Source organism: Ovis aries, chromosome 3 (assembly GCF_016772045.2).
Source record: "Ovis aries strain OAR_USU_Benz2616 breed Rambouillet chromosome 3, ARS-UI_Ramb_v3.0, whole genome shotgun sequence".
Classification (NCBI taxonomy): Eukaryota; Metazoa; Chordata; class Mammalia; order Artiodactyla; family Bovidae; genus Ovis; species Ovis aries.
In genome coordinates this window covers 220,012,132-220,030,185 of record NC_056056.1, presented here as the reverse complement: position 1 = coordinate 220,030,185, position 18,054 = coordinate 220,012,132, and the positions used below count along the sequence as shown (strand labels likewise).

At 53.7% G+C, this 18,054-nt stretch overlaps 1 protein-coding gene across 5 annotated transcripts in view; it reads left to right on the top strand.

The window, feature by feature from the left end:
• Nucleotides 1-379: 379 nt before the first annotated feature.
• Nucleotides 380-18,054, top strand: part of SCUBE1 (signal peptide, CUB domain and EGF like domain containing 1) — a 129,113-nt gene continuing 111,438 nt past the window's right edge. For 3 of the 5 annotated variants that reach the window (XM_042247849.2, XM_042247850.2, XM_042247847.2), the window contains exons 1-2: nt 380-686; nt 4,938-5,072. In XM_042247849.2, coding sequence (XP_042103783.2) covers nt 413-686; nt 4,938-5,072 — 409 coding nt within the window. In that variant the 5' untranslated portion in view covers nt 380-412. The remainder of the gene's footprint in view (nt 687-4,937; nt 5,073-18,054) is intronic. The other 2 variants (XM_027966005.3, XM_042247848.2) reach the window with 1 other exon arrangement.

The window sequence follows — 18,054 nt, the reverse complement described above, 5'->3', positions numbered from 1 at the left end:
GCTTCGAGCGGTCTGCGTTTCTTCGATACAAATGGATGCCTCCGGGGCCTTTCTCGACCTCCAGGGCCGGTGGGCAGGCTCCCCTCCCCTCCCCAGAGTGTGTGTGTGTGTGTGTTTGCGCGCGCGCGCGCGTGTTGGTAAATGGGTGCTGCCCCCTAAGGAGCGGCCACCCTCGACGGACATGGCGGGACCCAGGAGCCGGGGGCAGAGGGAGGGAGCAGCCTCAGAGGCGGCTCCGGCCCGGCCTAGACCTTGCGCCCGGCGGCCCGGCGATCTGGGCCCCTACCCCCCACCTGCCGCCGGCCGGGAGAGGAGGGGGGCTCCCCCGGACTCCCGCCCCTCCCCCCAGGCCGGCGGCCGGCGCCCATTGGGCGGTGGCGCGTGGAGCCCCGCCCCCGGCGGCAGCGGGCCAATGAGCGCGAGGCTGTCACCTCGTCAGTCGCGCCGGCTCGGAGGCCGGGAGCCGGAGCGCTGGCCGCGGAGCCTGCAGCTGGGAGCGCTCGGCGAGCCGCCGGTCGGTGGGGGTCCCCGCGCCCCGCACGCCCCGCACGCCCGGCCCGGCCCGGCTCGACCCGGCCCGGCCCGGCCCGCAGTGAGCATGGGCGCGGCGGCCGTGCGCTGGCACTTGTGTGTGCTGCTCGCCCTGGGCGCGTGCGGGCGGCTGGCGGTGGGCAGCGGGCTCCCAGGTAAGCCCCGACCCGGTGGGCGGCGGGGTCCCGGGCGGGCCCCTAGCCACGCGCCGTCGGGAGGGCTGCAGCCCCGCCCTGATTCTGCAAAGTAACTTCTGGGGCCGGCCGCGGAGCGCCCCCTCCGCGCTGCCCGGACCGGCCTGGGGGCTCCCGGAGCGCAGCGGGGCCGGAGCAGGGAGGAGGGTGGCCGAGGCCCCGGGGGAGCTGGGGCGGGGGGTGGCGTGTGAAGCCGGGAGGAAGAAAGAAAGCACGACGGCCCGCCGAGGGGCTCCTCCGCCTGCCGAGGGGCTCCTCCGCCTGCCCCGGCGCACCGCCCAAGGGCGGGAGGGAGTGGGGACCCCCCCCCCAAGCCGGACGGGAGCTCCCCCCTTCCCAGGGAAGAAGGGAGGCTGGGAGGGGAGACCCCCGAGGAGGTGAGCAAGGGAAAGAGGACCGACCCCGAGAGAAAGAGAAGGAGGATGTGGGAAACGGAGAGACAGACGGACAGAGACGGAGGTACACAAAAGGACGCAGGGAACAAAATCCCGGAGAAGGACGGACTGGAAGAGTAGAGACCAGAAAGACCGAAGCGGGCAAGGAAGAAACCCAAGGGAGTAGGCAGGAGGCAGATGAGCATCTGGAAGGAAAAAGATCAAAAGAGGGAGATGTGAAGGCGGGCGGGAGGAAGGGATGGGAAGAGAGGGAAAGAGAGGTGCGGCCAGGGGGGGCCCGAGAAAGGGGGAAGGGCGGGGGACGGGGGAGGGAGCCAGCCAGACCCAGGGAAGGAGGGAAGGATGAGATGGCTGGAAGGCGGTGGACAGATGGACAGACAGGAGGGGGAGGACTGAAGAACAGACACGGAGTAAAGGAAATGCTTGGAGCCAGAGGGTGGGGAGATGGAACACCCTGAGGGGGTCCACCAGAGACAGGCAGGAGACTCTGGCGGTTGGGGATGGGTAGGTGGCCAGGCAGCAGAGGTGAGGTCCGGGTTCCCCACAGATTTCAAGGGACCTGGGCACACCTCCCCTTCCCTCCTGCTCTCTCGGGTGTCTTCCACAAAGCTGAAGACACATTCTCCCCTCCCACCTCTGACCCTGTCCCTCAGAGGAGCTGCCCTTCTTTTGGTCCTCAGAGAGGAGAGACCCTGCCGCGCTCTGCCCGACTGCCCTGAGGTCCCCTGGCTGCGCCCGCTGCCGGGCTCCCTCAGGTCTGTGTCTGGCGGCAGGAAGTCTATTCCTGGGAGTTAACCCCAGAGTGAGGATGCCGGGCCTTTGAAACTATTCCACAATCGAAGCGGAGCTGTTCTCTCCCCCGGTGGCCCCAAGCGAAACTGCCCCAAGGGCCCGCTGCCACATCCCCACGTGTCTGTGGGTATCTCTCCTGGTCTCTGAGTTCCTTCAGCCCCGTTGGCTTGCTCCTGTATGTGCTTGTCTTCCTCTCTCTGTCTGTCCGCTTTATCTGTCCTCACCCCCCATCCAAGCAAGCGCTGTGCTGCTCTGAGACAACTCATGTCAGAGCAAGCACCTGTGATGGGAGGGGAGGGCTGGGCTGGGCTGTCCAGGCCAGGACTGGGGCCAGGGAAATTGCAGGAACCCCTGGCCTGTGTGTCCTCTCCCTCTCTCCTCCAACTTCTCTGCCCTCTCCCCAGCCCCCACCTAAAGACGTTTAAAAAGCATGTTGGGAGACTTCCCTGGCAATCCAGTAAAGGCTCTGCACTGCCAATGCTGGGGATTGAGTTCAATCCCTGATCCCTCTTGAGGGAACTAATATCCCACATGCTACAGGGTACGACACCCCCAAATAAAGGGTTTTTTGGTAAAAAAAAAAAACTGCAATTAAAAAAAATGTGTTGGGAGGTGCCCCTACTGCCCCTTGGCTAACATCCATCCATTTTCATCCCACGAGGACACCTGCCTAGGTGTGAGATTGGAGGCATGGGGACCCGAGAGCCCCAGGCGGTTTGACCCCTGAGAAGTGGGAAGAGCTGTAAGTGTGGTCCATTGCCCCATCTGGCCGTGTCTTAGAAGTGGCCCTGGCCTCTCCCCTGGAACGTGCGGATCTCTAGTCTCTGGCTTCCTGCCCTTGAGGCTATGCCACCCCTCTCGGGGCTCCCACTGTGGCCAGTTCTCCAGAAGGGGATGGTCCACTGGCCTGATGTTCCTCCTGGCCCCTGGCCATCTGATGACTGGCTTTGCTCTACGCTGACTGCCTCCTGGCCCCTGATCCACCATCCTTAGGGCAGCTGTAGAGGGTGGGCTGCTGACCTGAGCAGATACAACCACTCTGAGAAAGGATGCCACCTGCTCTGTGTGTGTGTGTGTGTGTGTGTGTGTGTGTGTGTGTAGGGAGGTACTTCTGTTGTATTTCTTTTTGATGCCTCCCTTTAGGGGCTGGCTGGAGCCTTGGGGAGGAACAGCCCTGGAGGGGAGTGGTTCTCTTAGAGAGAACTCCCCATGCAGATTTAGAACCCAGAGGCCAGCCAGAGCAGTAATTCAGAGTGGACATTCTTGAGGGCCAGATGGGCTAGGGTGAAGCAGAGGCATGAAGAGAGGAGGGCATTCCAGGAGTTCCCCAGGCTTGCCCCTGGGTGATGGCCCTCGCCGTAGCTACTGAGAGTTCCTTGTGCTCCCCTCTGGGTCCTTCTGTCTGTCTGTCGTCCATCTGTACTCTATTCATAGCAGGCTGAAGGAACATGTCATGTGGAAAGGTCCTGGACCTGCTGATCCTGAGTCAGAGTCCAGTCTCTGCTCCTAATGAGCTCCTGACCGTCAGCAGGCTTCTCTGGGCCTCAGTTTCCTCATTTGTAACCTGAGGAGTGAACCTAGATTATAGCTAAGGTTCTTCTGGCTGCATTATCCTGTGCTCTGAGGGTCTTCCTGCTGCCTGAGCTGTGTGTGTGTGAGAGAGAGGGAGAGAGAGAAGTGTATATACAGATGCACACAATCTATTTTACATTATTTGCTCAACAGCGATTCCAGACTGATAGTGTATATGGAGGGAAGGCGGTAGGGACTGACAGGAACCCTCATAACCTAAACTTAACTTGAGTTTGAAAGTCAGAGTATGAGAACCAGGTTCAAACCTAGATTTCCGAGGTGGAGAAGAGAGAGGACAGGGAGACTGGATGCATCCGTGAGCCAGGTTAGCCCAACTGACAGAATGGGTCCACCACTGGGACGCTCTAGTCTGGTGGCATGGAGGCCAGGGGAAGAATCCTTCAGGGACTTCCCTGGCGATCCAGTGGCCAAGACTCTGGCCTCCCAACGCAGGGGGCCCAGGTTTGATCCCTGTCAGGGAATTAGATCCCACATGCCTCAACTAATGGAGAAGGAAATGGCAACCCACTCCAGTACTCTTGCCTGGAAAATTCCATGGACAGAGGAGCCTTGTAGGCTACAGTTCATGAAGTTGCAAGGAGTTGGACATGACTGAGCAACTTCACTTCTGCCTCAACTAAAGATCCCACATGCTAAATGAAGATCAAAGATCCCGTGTGCCACCACTAAGACCCGGCACCGCCAAATAATTTTTTTTTTTTTTTTTTAGAAAAGAATCCTTTATTTCCACATCCTAGGGGCTGGGTGGGGCCCGTGTTTCAGATCTGCCATGTGGGCCTGCTGGCTTAGCCCCCATTCACTGCGCCACGCTAGCCTCTGTTTCCCCATCTTCGACCCAAATGGGATGGATTTAAATTCCTCTGAGGACCCTTCTGGCTCTAAATTCTAGAATAGGAGGGTGGAGGAGGGTTAGAGAGATGCTTGTGGGGAGAGCAAGACATGCAGAGAGAGACGCTTTTCCTCTCTGTGTTCCTAAAGTGAAACGTGAACGTTGCTCAACCATGTCGACCTCTGTGACCCCATGGACTTCTCCAGACCAGAATACTGGAGTGGGGAGACTTTCCCTTCTGCAGGGGATCTTCCCAACCCAGGGATCGAACCCAGGTCTCCTGCATTGCAGGTGGATTCTTTAACCAACTGAGCCACCAGGGAAGTCCTATGTTCCTAAGCCTCCGCTTTCTCAGCTTTGTAATGGGAACGATAACTCTACCTAATGGAATCATTGTGAAAATAAACAAGACTGGCACCTGGCGCAGAGCAGCCGCCCCAAAGATGCTACCAGGCACCACCTGTCACACCGGGTGGTCATGTGACAGCTCTTCCTGTTAACTACCCCAGGCACCATGGTGGGGCAGGAGGCAAAAGGAACTCCCTGCCCCACACTGGCTGCCCACGTCCCGGCCACACCTCACCCATTGTTCTCCTATCCCAGCAGGGGCCGTCGATGTGGACGAGTGCTCGGAGGGCACGGACGACTGCCACATTGATGCCATCTGTCAGAACACACCCAAGTCCTACAAATGCCTCTGCAAGCCAGGCTACAAGGGGGAAGGCCGGCAGTGTGAAGGTGAGCCCGGCCCAGCCCTCAGGCCAGACCCTCAGCCCCCACGGCCCTTGGGGGTGGCCTCGGTCAGCCCTGGCAGGGAGGCTGCAGGCTGCCCCAGAACCTGGGCTGCTTCCTTTGGAGGTCAAGGAGTATTTAAGTCTCCCTGAGTTTGAAACTTTGGGGTTTCAATTTAATAAGAAATTGAGGTGGAGCACTGGATGGTATATTTGTCCATCTGTCCCTGACCGGATATATATGGGGTAGAGCCCTGGGGTGACCCCCACGGTGGTGGTGGTTGTTGTTCAGTTGCCAAGCCGTGTCAGACTCTTCGAGACCCAGTGGACTGCAGCACGCCAGGCCTCTGCTGATCCCTCACCATCTCCTGGAGTTTGCTCAATTCATGTCCATTGAGTCGGTGATACCGTCCAACCATCTCATCCTCTGTCACCCCGGAGGGAATGGCAAACCACTCCAGTATGCTAGCTGTGAGAACCCCATGAACTGTATAGAAAGACCCCAAGCTCCCTAGTTTCAAATCCAAAGTTACCTGAATATCCTGTGTAGCTTCCACAAGGGAACTTCACAGGAGCAGCCACAGCAGCTGTGGGGCTGGCTCAGGTCTCTTGTGTCGATGATACGGGCGTGGGCAGAGACTGGTGCTACCTGTCTGTCTATCCAGCCTTCCTTCGCTGCACCTGGGATGCTGGTTTGAGCGTATGGGCCTAGAAACCGCCTCCCTGGCAGCCTGAAAGTCGGAGGCAAGAGCACTCTTGGCTGTCTTTGGAGGGGACTTCCCAAGCCAGACAGAGCCTTTGGGAGCATTTGTCCAGGAGGGTCTGTGTGGTCATTCTGCCTCCGTGGGTCTGGCACTGGACCTAGCATCAGGGGGCCAGAGACAGCTCTCTTCCAAGACTGATGTGCAACTCTGGTTGAGAATCAGGATCCAAGGCTTCCCTGTCTGTCCCCACTTCACAGATGAGGAAAACTGAGGCTCTGATTGGAGAAATCACTTCTGCAAAGTGCCCCCCCCAACCCTGTTTCACAAGGGCACGGCTGGGACTCATACCCAAGCCCCTTAATTCCTGCCCAAAGCTCTCTGTCATCTCATTGCCTTCTCCCCGAGCCCTGCCAGCTTCCATTTTCAAAGCGTGAGACTTGTGTCAGGTAAGCAAGGTGGGTGCCTGCCCCTAGGTTTTTATAGGAGCTAGGTTTTGTAAGAAATATGGCTGTGCCTCCTCAGGACGCTGGTATTGTTGATCCATCTCATTTGTTGGGCATCTACTTAAGGCTGAGTGCCAGATAGATGACCCTGTCCTGGATCGTGCCTGGTTTGGCCACAGCCCTAGCCTTGCTTGAGGCCCAGAAGCCAGAGCAGGGAGCTGGCGCCTATCCACAGACCTCTGGAAGGAGGCCAGGCTGGAGGCAGATAGCGCAGGCCGGCTGCTGTTAGGCCTGGACAGGAGCTTGGTGGTTCCGGCTGGCGCACGTGAGACGCTGTTTTCTTCTTATCTTGTGCTCTGCCCTCTGGCCGGGGGTTCCCAAGGTGACCCCCGTCTCCACCAGTGGAAGCCACTGACCCAGCCTGTTCCTCCTCCAGCCCAGCTCCTGAGGGCCGCCCCCTCCCGCCCCCCACTGTCCCTTGCCCAGGACGCCCATGTTTTGTGTCCTACCTGTTGCCCGGAAGTCCTGCAGAGTCCAGCTTAGCTTCACACTCTGCTCAAGTGGAACCCCCCAGGGTGGGGGTCACGGTCACTGGCTCTGGGGGCCTGATGGCCCCAGTATGAGGATGAAAAAGAACAAAGCTGTGAGTGTGCTTCAGTCTCTCCAGCCTGCTCTGGCCTCTGGCCTCATCTGAAGCGCGGATGCCCTTGTGCCCTGGCCACACATACACACACCAGGCCAGTCGTGTTTCTGAGACCCAGCTCAGATGTTTCCCCTTCATGGAGCTTCTTTCCCTCCTTTTATGCCCTGGCTAAATCCTAATCTGTCTTCAGGCCTCCTGAAGACTGAATGAGATCATCAGCTGTCCCCAGCCTTTCTGGCCCCAGGGCCCAGTTTCACGGAAGACAGCTTTTCCATGGACCGGGGAGGGATGGTTTCGGGATGATCCAAACACGTTGCACTTATTGTGCACTTTGCTTCTATCATTATTACATCACCTGCAGTCATCAGGCATTTGATCCCGGAGGTTGGAGACCCCTAGTGTAGGGGCCAGAGCCCTGGCAACCTCAGTGTCTGGTTGACAGTGGGCACTCAGCATACAGTAGGTACTCAGGACACAGGGGGTAGTACTGTTACCCGTGTTGTTGTCATCACTGTCATCTGCTCCCATCGTCATCATCAGAGCTCTGTCAGGTACCATCTGCTGGTTTCCATGGTGTAAATGGGGGCTTCCCAGGTGGCGCTAGTGGTAAAGAACCCGCCTGCCAAAGCAGGAGACATAGAGACACAGATTCGATCCCTGAGTCAGGAAGAGCCCTTGGAGGAGGAAATGGTAACCCGCTCCAGTAATCTTGCCTGGGTTAAGATTAATCCCATGGACGGAGGAGCCTCAAGGGCTACAGTCCGTGGGGTCCCAAAGGTCCCATTTTTCATGCCCAGAATAATTTTGGGTGCACTAAACCTCAGGCGTGGCAGACAGTTTGCTGCCTCTTTCTCCTGTAGCAGACATCAATCAAACCTGCTTTCCCTCCCTGGGCCCCTTCATCTGCGGGTCCTGAGCTGATGTGGGGTGTGCAGAGGCTGACGCTGGAGTTTGGGAAGAAATGAGTTCCCTTGTCCTAGATATCTGAAAGATTTTGCTGTTTACTGTGGTAAACAGAGAGGACAGGGTCTTAGCAAGCCCAGAGAAGGCGCCTTCCACAGCCTTCCTCACTCTTCACAGGAAGAGGTCAGCCTGTGACTGCTCTCTGCCTCCCCAAGTGGGTCTGACTGAACCCCGTAACTGTGTTGCCTTGAAACGCCTGCTGCCGGAGGAAAACCTTTTAGCAAACCCGGTGCCTGAAGCAACCAGACCCGGGGCCGGCTTCTCACTGCGCATTCAAGGCCATCTTGCCATGTGGTCACGTGCACGTGTGATGATGGTGATGTGTGTGTCCAGGAAGCAGCCTGGAGTCACATGTGGTCAGCTAACTGCCGGCAAGTGGCTTGCTGTAGGCAGACTGAGGGGTCTCAGACAGCTGGGAAAGACCCTGAGCAAGGCTGAGGATAAACCAGTGTTTGCTCGATGGTTCTCATCTTGACAGTGTCTGAAGTCACTCGAGGTGAGTTCACGGACATGCAGAGTTGGAATGAGCTTTAAAGGGCCTCTAAGGCAGCCCCCGAGTTTTGTAGATGAGTGCCCCTCTTTGTTGCCTATGCCAGCCCCACACAACCTCTGTTTAGCCCACTTCACGCTGGCTTAATGGTTCCCAGGTCTCCTCCTGAAATGTGGGCTCCTCAGGGTCAGGGTCTGTTACCTTTCAGCTCTGATGCCTAGAACCCAACACCAGGCCTGGCACAGGGATTGGGAGACATCTGTTGGGTGAATTGGTGGATAGATGAGTTGCAGCGGTCGCCTCCTCCAGGAAGCCTTCCCAGCTGCCCCAAACAGGTCAGCTGTCACCAATGAGCATCACTCCTTTGGAGTTCCTGTCACACTGGGTTGCCATGACCTGTGTGACTTCATTTAGGCTTGGGCCTAGAGCTGGCACTGGTGGATGAGGTGAGTGACTATTGTCCATGTCTGAGGGGGATCAAGAAAGGTTTCCTAGAGCCTCCCACACTTTGAAGGTTTTATGGATGAAGAAGCCAAGTCTGGAAAGGGGCGAGGTCTAGTCCACAGATGTCTGATGGGACCAGTGGCAGAATTAGGTTGAGGAAATTGGGCCCAGGAAGGTTAGTCTCTCACCAGGTCACCCAGCTGAGGGACAGAAGGGCCTAGACTATGATCCCGGTCAGCCATGAGGTCCCAGCAGTGGCCTGGGCCCCCAACAGCCTTAGCTATGGAGTGTTAGGGGGGCTGCAGAGACCTTTTAACACCTCCCCTTGCCTCCGTCAGCTCTTCTGAGCCAGGCCTCATGAGCCTGGACCACTGGAGATACTCCTCAGCTAACTAACCACTTTGAATCCAGTCATTCTCTGCATCTTTTTCTCCCTAACCTCCCCCCAGCATCACTGTCCTTTTATAGTTCCTCCAGTTTACCAGCTCCTTCCTACTCCAGGGCCTTTGCACATTCTGTTTCCCCATCCTTCTTCATTTAGCTGAGCTGCTGCATTCCCCGGCCCCTCACTGGGCACCCTGTGCATGGACCTTCAGGGAGCTGCCAGGGCCAGCCCTGCGCTGGCCTCCTGGTCTGAATTAGTCGGACCTGTTTGTACTCCTTCTGTCGAGGGGGCAGGCTGGGGGTGAGGAGGGGGCATTTCAGTCCCTTTAAATGCTTCAGCTCATTTAACCTTAATTGCTTTGTTTTCATAGACATGTGCTAAGGAAAAGGACCAAATTATAGCTTGAATTGGGTCTTGCTAATCTTAATGAAAAGCTCTCGTTTATAATCAGGACCAGGTCCCAAACATGGAGCAAACCACCCTCAAATGGCTTGTTTAAATAACTGAGACCCTCCTGATAATCACTGTTTAGTCTGCAACAGCAGTGCACATCGCCCCTTCTATGTGTACTTAATTTTTTAAACCCTTTATTCAAGTGCTTTCTTCCACTTGCAAGTTCCAACTCGGACCTTTTCCAAAACGTCATAATTAAAACTCTTGGGGGAAATAGCTTTTTGTTTTGGCCACAGTATATCAAATATATTACTATTTTCCGTTTTCTGTGAAAAGGAAAAAAATGACAGCCTTATGGGCATCGGAGATCACAAAATTAGCATGTAAGTAATGCATGTAAATAGTCACTTCCTGAATTTTATATCCTCGGGGCCTACTTGTCAGTCACCAAAGTTAGGTAGATTACAGGCCATGCTATTAAGTGTTTTAACAAAACTCTTAATAACACACCCAGTGATCCATTTAGTTTAACATCAGAAAAAAAAAAAAAAAAAACCCTTGAGACCAATTGGCCTTCTGAGGAAATAATGTCTATGACCTTATTAAATCATTTTCATCATTATTACACTCTTTCCTGAAACTCCAGATACAATTCTGCTTTTTGGGAGGCCAGCAAAGGCAGTTCAGAGGTGGGCTGGGAGGGCGGGAGGAGGGGAAATTCTTCTCCGAGTCTTAAAACGTGCAATTATGCATGCTAACGTGTGCCCTGCTGAAGATGAAAGCGCTGGAGTCCGGCAGACCAGCGGGCAGGAAGAAATCGGATGTGACTTAAAATTCCAAGCTGCTGTCAGCTAGCAATTAGGCAGCGTGGCTTGCAACTGGTCCCAGATCTGCTGCGGAGCTGAGGCTTCTTGGAGCCCTGGTCCATTTTGTGTAGGGGGCAGGGGAGTTAAGAGCTTGTATCGTTGGCATCGAAGCATGGAGGCGTTTGCCTCCGTAAGCCTCGGTTTGCCCGGGTGTAGAATGTGTCCACTGGACCAGATTCAGTTCAGGATGGAGACTGTTCACTGAGCACCTACTCTGTGCCAAGCTTGGGGCTGGGGCTACAACCTGTTTTCCCGATCTCCCCATTCAGGGGAGAGACAGATGGGGAAAGACATGATTGTTAACAGGGCGTGGAAAGTACAGCCGTGGAAATACAGACCAAACTCAGCAGGGCGAGAAGGACAAGGGCCAGCACTGCTTGGGGAGGGGTAAGTCTGAAAAGACTCCCTGGAGAGGCGGTCATCTGGGCTAAGTTAGGAAGGCAGAGGGGGTCTCTGACACTCCTTCCGGCTCAAATGGTCCCCGAACGCATCTGTCGCAAGGATGCCAAGGTCTGATTTTATCCCTGCCGGCTCGGTGAGTGCAGCAGGTGACAGCCGTCCTCCCATCGTGTGGGATGGGGGGCACCTGTCTCACCCAGTGGCCGCTGAGTGGGAGTTGGGGGAGGGACAGCCGCCTGGCTGTAGGCGAGAATGCCTGCGATCGAGCTTTCTTTTTTCTCTAAATCCCCATTTCTCCTAGGGTTAGAGGGCCTCTGCCCCCACCCCCACCCCATCTCTGAGCACTCCCCCACCACCCCAGGGCAGTAGGCCTCCTTCCGTCCCTTCCTCTAGGCCCTCTAGCCTCCTCTTGGCCGCTTCTTATTACAGTGGCTGTATTTGTTTTTCCATCCGAGGAATGCTAACCAGCAAAAACCATTATTTCTAAGAAAATAAACCACGGGCCTTGTTGGCCTTTGAATGCTACTGAAGTGGATGGTGGCCTTCCCCAAAGGCCTTGAGACAAAGAGGGCTGGAGGGCTCGTGTGTGCAGGCAAGGTCAGGGGGTCTTGGAGGGGTGCTTGGAGGGGGTCTTCCAGATGGGCCAGGGCTGCAGCCTCTGGGAGGAGAGAGGGGAAAACCCCAGCTGGCTGGCGTGGACTTGCTGCCCTGTTAATAACACGGCTGCTGCGGCTCAGCCTCTGCTCCCTCCGGGGGCGCCCAGAGGCACTACCCTCTCCCAGAGACCCCTCTCCCCGCCCCCCACCTCTGTCTGGACCTCCTGCCCTTTGAGTCGAGGGGAGTAGGGCTGGATATAGGTCCGTGGAGACCTGGGTGCCCGCCTCTGTGACCTTGGGCAGGTCTGTGGACCTCTTGGGCCTTAGAGTGCGTGCTTAGTCGCTTCAGTCGTGTCCGACTCTGCCACCCTGTGCACCATGGCCTGCCAGGCTCCTCTGTCCATGGGATTCTCCAGGCAAGAATACTGGAGTGGGTTGCCATTTCCTTCTCCGGGGGCCTTAGTGTGCTGACCGCAAACTCAGGCCTCTTTTGAGCTCCACAGTGGGCAGCTCTGTCTTTAGGGTGCCCCTTGCTACGATGGCGCCCAGTTCGGGCTCAGTCTGTGAGGGTTCCAGGGGGCTCTGGCAGGACTGTGGGCACTGACAGCCCCACGGGCAGGCCTGGCCAGACCAGAGTGGGGGGGGGGCCGGGGGGGGGGCGGCAAGGCTGTCCTTGCATGAGATGTGTTCATCCGTGTCTGTGTCATCCTTCCTGTCTAGACTGGCAGCTCCTCATGGCCAGGGTCTGGCTGAGGACAGGAAGGTGCTAGAATAAGAGGGCAGAAGTCGGAGAGATGGCTTGATCCCTAGTGAGGACCATGGGCCCTGGCTCCCTATTCACTGAAGCGTGGGGGACTCTCCAGGTGGCTGTGTCAAGGTTAGGATGGTGGAGTCTGCCGCCAGCCTGCCTGGCTTCCAGTCTTGGCTTTGCCACTTACTAAGTGCGTGATCTAGCGCACGTCCCTTCAGTTCTCTGAGCCTCGGTGTCTCTTTCTGTGATGGAGAGAGTGAAGCCCTTCCTGTTTGGCTATAGTAAGAGTTTAGCTGTGGGCCGTTAGAAGACGGTAGGCAGTCACCCTTGCCGTTATTGGCATGACAATTAGGGAGCAACTCCACAGGGGACCTGGAGAGAAAGAGAGTAAAATCAAAGTGCACCAGGCCAGCTCCTGAGCCTCTGGAGCCCAGAGGGCAGCCTGTGGGCTTAGGGGGAGAAGCCTGAGCTGTGGGTCTCGGGTTCAGCCCCAACCTGCTGATATGGTCAGCTCTTCAGTCCCCCTCTCTGGGTTCAGGTAACCCTTTATCAAACCCAGGGGTGCACTGGAGAAGCTCTAGGACCCCAGCCTGCCCGTTCCAAGTGGTGGCTCAGGCTTTTGGGCAACTGTATTTCTGACCATCCTTCTGTTGAGTTCACGGGTTGGGTCTGTGGAGCACCCCCTCAGAGCCTGAAGTCTCAGGGTCTGGGGCGTCCCCCCTGCCTTTTTGGTAACGGAGTGGGAGAATGACTGTGCTTCTGATTGGCAAGGGAGCAGCGGGAGCCTCAGCTCTGAGCTGGCAGCCCCTCATTCCCATCTTGAACACTCTGAGAAGGCTGCTCCCCATCATCCAGGTTGCTTGGGCATCCGCTAGGCCTGATGTCAGAACTTGGGAACAGTGCGCTAGAGGGTTTGGGAGGGAGAAAGGGAGTAATTAACTGGCCCTTGGGGTTCAGTAGGCAAGTCCCAGCCTGATATTTGCGAGCCACAAAGCTCACCGTGAGCCCACACTGAGCAGAGGACACTCGATGTCAGTTCACAGTGAGTGTCTGCTCCCCAGCACGATGTACGAGATCACTGACAGCATTAACTGAGAAAAACAGCGTTAATGAGATATGATCCATGTACTATACCATCACCCACTTAAAGAATACAATTCAGTGCCTTTTAGTATATTTACAGACTCGTGCACCCATCACCCACATCAAATTTATTTTGATTACTTTTCATTACTCCAAAAAGAAACGCTGTACCCTTTAGGCATCACTCCCCAGCTTCCCAGCCCCCAGAAACCACTAATCTGCTTTCTGTCTCAATACTTTGGCTCTTCTGCAGACGTCATATAAATGGAAGCCTACAGAACGTAGCCCTTTGTGACTGAGAAAGCATTCTCCAAAGTCTGATGGCCTGGCCCACTTCCTGGCCCCCCTTGTATTAGCTGTGTGACCTCAGGCAGGGCGGCAACACCTCTGAGCCTTGGTTTCTCTGCTATCAAATAAAGATGTTCATACCTACTTCTTAGGGTGCTCATAGCCAAGGGCCTGCATGCAGCCTCATACGTCCGTGGGGGCTTCAGTCGAGATGGCTACTCATTCATTCAATGCCAAGCAGACTTTGGGGAGACACGCTGCTACTGCTGAACCTGCAGCTCAACAGGACATGGTTCTTGCCCCATGGAAGTCACAGCCTCGAAGGACACATACAGAGCAAGTGACAGGAATGACAGTGTCCTTTCAGGGAGCCGCAGGGCCCAGAAGGTGGGGAGAAGTGCCCGACCCCCGCCCCCCGCCGGCTGCCAGGCAATTTGCAAGAGTTCAGAGCGGGCAGTGATGTGGAGGCTCGGTCTGTGGAAGGGCGTGGGTGTCTGTGAGCTCTGGGCAGAGGAAAACAGCATGAGCAAAAACGTGCAAGCCCGAAGCCGTGCAGGCCACTGGGAGAGGTCAGCCCACAGCTCAACCCCATGGTTACCTTGGATCATGGGTTGGCTGGGGGGAGGACCTTCCCACCCTCTGGCTGAGCCATGGTCATTGTGTGCTGTTAGGAATGAAAAAGTATATAGATTTGTGTTGGTTTTGCATGACCTTTGACCTTTCCCATAATTAACTGCTGGGCCCACTTCTGGCATTGTCTCGGCAGAAGGGAAACCTGATCGATGGATGCCAGGAGTCCGCCGAGAGCGGGTCTCATTACTCAGTCATTACAAACCCAGAGCTTAACCCTGTGCCACCGGAGACGGGGGGCTTAATCCTTCCTGCTGGGCGGCCCTGCGGAACCACCTTCCCGCGAATGTAATTAGCCAACAAACCGGATTAAGATTTATTCACCAATAAGGACTCAACTTCCTAAGCCATACATCTCTCCCAGAATGGTTGCCTGATCTAAGGAGTGCACGGTTTTTCCTAAAGCCCCAGACAAAGGAGAAGACGTGTTAGCGCCCAGCCAGGGAAGGGTTCTTTGTTAGAGCGTTTGCTCTCCGCCGTCTGCAAGGAATGTCGAGAAAAATGCCAATTTCGAGGGGAAACGGGGAGATGTGTTCAGTAATGATTTCTGAGAGTGGCAAGTAGAGTGCTTTAAAAATCCTCATTTGGAGAACCTTTCCGGTCAGTCCTGATTTTTAGAACTAAAATGCCCTAAATGGTATTGAAATGAGAAGAATCTCTGACTCACTGTAGTAGACTCTCTTCGAATCGAGGCACTGCAGAATAAATGTATGTTTTATGGGGCAGCAAGAATCAATTTTAAATTAAAAAAAAAAAACAAACAACTCTTCCCACCCGAGTCCAAGCCAGTGTTGTTGGCACGTAACTACAGCTGTGGGATTGTGCGTGCGTGCTGCCATTTTAATACAGGAAAAGTGGAATTGCGTGACCTTTTAAAATCCTATAATGAGCAGCTCCCTGTGATGTTTTTCTCTGCTCTGTTGGATGATGGAAGCTGTTTTCTGTTGGGACTTGAGTTCTCATTAAAAAAAAAAAAAAAACCCAAGCTGGAGAAGAAGCAGGGATGTTTGGAGCGAGCTGTTGGCCTTCTATTCCTGAGCACTCAGGTTGGAGCTTTGTCCTGGCCACTTTCTCTGATATAAACATCTCTGTCACTACCTCTTAACCTCAGGAGCAAGCACGGACCTTGGAAATAAATACGATGATGCACGTGACGTCTCTTCCCCAACTTTCTCCTTAATAACTTTTTGAAGCATAAAGCACCCTGAGGACGTGGCTCTGGGAGGAATAGAGCCTGCATCTGAATGCAGTTCCTCACTCCCCTACCTGGGAAGGCCAGGTCCGCAGCTGTGTTGGGCCTCGGCCTTGGCATCAGGACAAGGAAAGCGGTGGCCACACGGGCTTCCCACACCGCTTCATCCCTGTGCTCTCCGCATCTGCGGTCCCAAAGCCGTCCTCCCTATGGGTCTGTGTTTCCACATGGTTTCTTCCTTTCTGTCTGAACATCTTCTCTGTACGTCTTTATCCAAATTTCCTTCTTAGAAGAACACCAGTCATTGGATTAGGCCCATCTGACTCCAATACGCACGCATGCTAAGTGGCTTCAGTCATGTCCAACTCTTTGCAACCCCATGGACTGTAGCCCACCAGGCTCCTCTGTCCATGGGATTCTCCAGGCAGGCATACTGGAATGGATTGCCATGCCCTCCTCCAGGGGATCTTCCCAACCTAGGGATCAAACTCATATCTCTTATGTCACCTGCATTGGCAGGCAGGTTCTTTACCACTGGCGCCACCTGGGAAGCCCGTACTGCACTACAACCTTATCTAAAGCTTGATTACATCTGCGAAGATCCTATTTCCAAATCAGGTCACATTCCCAGGTACTGAGGGTTGTTAGGACATCAACGCCTCTTTTGAGGGACACAAACTCACAACAGCCCTTTGAGAATAAATATCTAGACCAGTCTCTCAAAGCAAAAGAAATAAAAGTGAAAATCAACAAATGAGACCAACTCAAACTTAAAAGTTTTTGCACAGCAAAGAAAACCATAAACTAAACAAAAAGACAATGTATGGAATGGGAGAAAATATTTGCAAATGATGCAACCAACAAGGGCTCAATTTCCAAAATATACAAACAGCTCATATAAGTCAATATTCAAAATAATAAGAATAACCCAATCAAAAAATGGGCAGGAGATATAAATAGATGTTTCCCCAAGAAAGACTTACAGATGGCCAACAGGCATGTGAAAGATGCTCAATGTTGCTAATTATTAGAGAAATGCAAATCAGAACCACCATGAAGCATCACGTCACACTGGTCAGAATGGCCATCATCCAGAAGTTTACAAGTAATGAATGCTGGAGAGGGCATAGAGAAAGAGAACCCTCCTACACTGTTGATGGAAATGTAAAGTGGCGCAGCCACTATGGAAAACAGTATGGAGGTTCCTCAAAAAACTAAAAATAAAGTTGCCATATGAGCTGGCAATCCCATTCCTGGATATATAAGCAGACACAACTATAATTTGAAAAGATACATGCACCCTTATGTTCACAGCAGCACTGTTTACAATAGGCAAGACATGGAAACAACCCAAGCGTCCATCAGCAGACACGTGGTTTAAGAAGATGCCGTGCATATACGTTGGGTTGGCCAAGCCAGCACAATACAATGGAATATTACTCAGCCATCAAAAAGAATGAAACAGAGACATTTGCAGCAACATGCATGGAGCTAGAGATTGTCATACTAAATGAAGTGAGTCAAACAGAGGACAAATGTTACGTCACTTACGTGTGGGATCTAAAAGCTAATACAAATGGATCTATGTGCAAACCAGAGGCAGACTCACACACATAGAAACAAACTTACAGTCATAAAAGGAGGAAGGAAGGAATCGGGAGCCTAGGGTTAACAGATGCAAACTGCTACATATAAAAACGATACACAATAGACTTGCCACGTAGCTTAGGGGACTGTATTCAATATCTTGTAATAACCTATAATGGGAAATAATCTGAAAATATATAACTGAATCACCTTGCTGTACAGCTGAAACTAACACACTTCAACTACACTTCACATTTTAAAAAAAGATTAAATAACTAGAGAGCTTGGCTCTGCCCCCCTCCACTCCTTCACCCTCTCCCCACTCCATCTGCCTGTTCCTCATTCTCTAGCTTTAACGGTCCTTAAATAGTGATCCAACATAGACAACAGACTGGTGGTTGCCAAGGGGGAGGAGCTTGGGGGGAGGGCTAGAGAGGGAGACGGTGGTTAGCAGATGGAAGCTAGTATATATGGAATGGATGAACAACAAGGTCCTACTGTATAGCACAGAGAACTATGTTCAGTATTCTGTGATCAACCAGAATGGAAAAGAATATTTAAAAAGAATGTATATATACATATATATCACTTTACCATACAGCAGAAATTAACACAACATTGTAAATCAACTGTTCAGTTCAGTCGCTCAGTTGTGTCCGACTCTTTGTGACCCCATGGACTGCAGCACACCAGGCCTCCCTGTCCATCACCAACTCCCGGAGTTGACTCAAACTCATGTCTACTGAATCAGTGATGCCATCCAACCATCTCATCCTCTCTCGCCCCCTTCTCCTCCTGCCCTCAATCTTTCCCAGCATCAGGGTCTTTTCCAATGAGTCAGCTCTTCACATCAGGTGGCCAAAGTATCAGAGTTTCAGCTTTAACATCAGTCCTTCCAATGAGTATTCAGGACTTCAATAAAAATATTTTTTAACTGGCCTGAGACTGATGGGCATCCTGGAGGCCTGTGGGACCCCCTCTGAGGCTGGTGGCTCTTGGATACGGTTTTTACAATAACAAACCTACTTGCTTTGGCAGAGTTTTTGTTTGTTTATTTATGTGTTCATCTCTCATGCATTAAAGGGTGAGGCTCACATGATTAAAAAAAAAAATTCAAGGCAAAGATACAGAA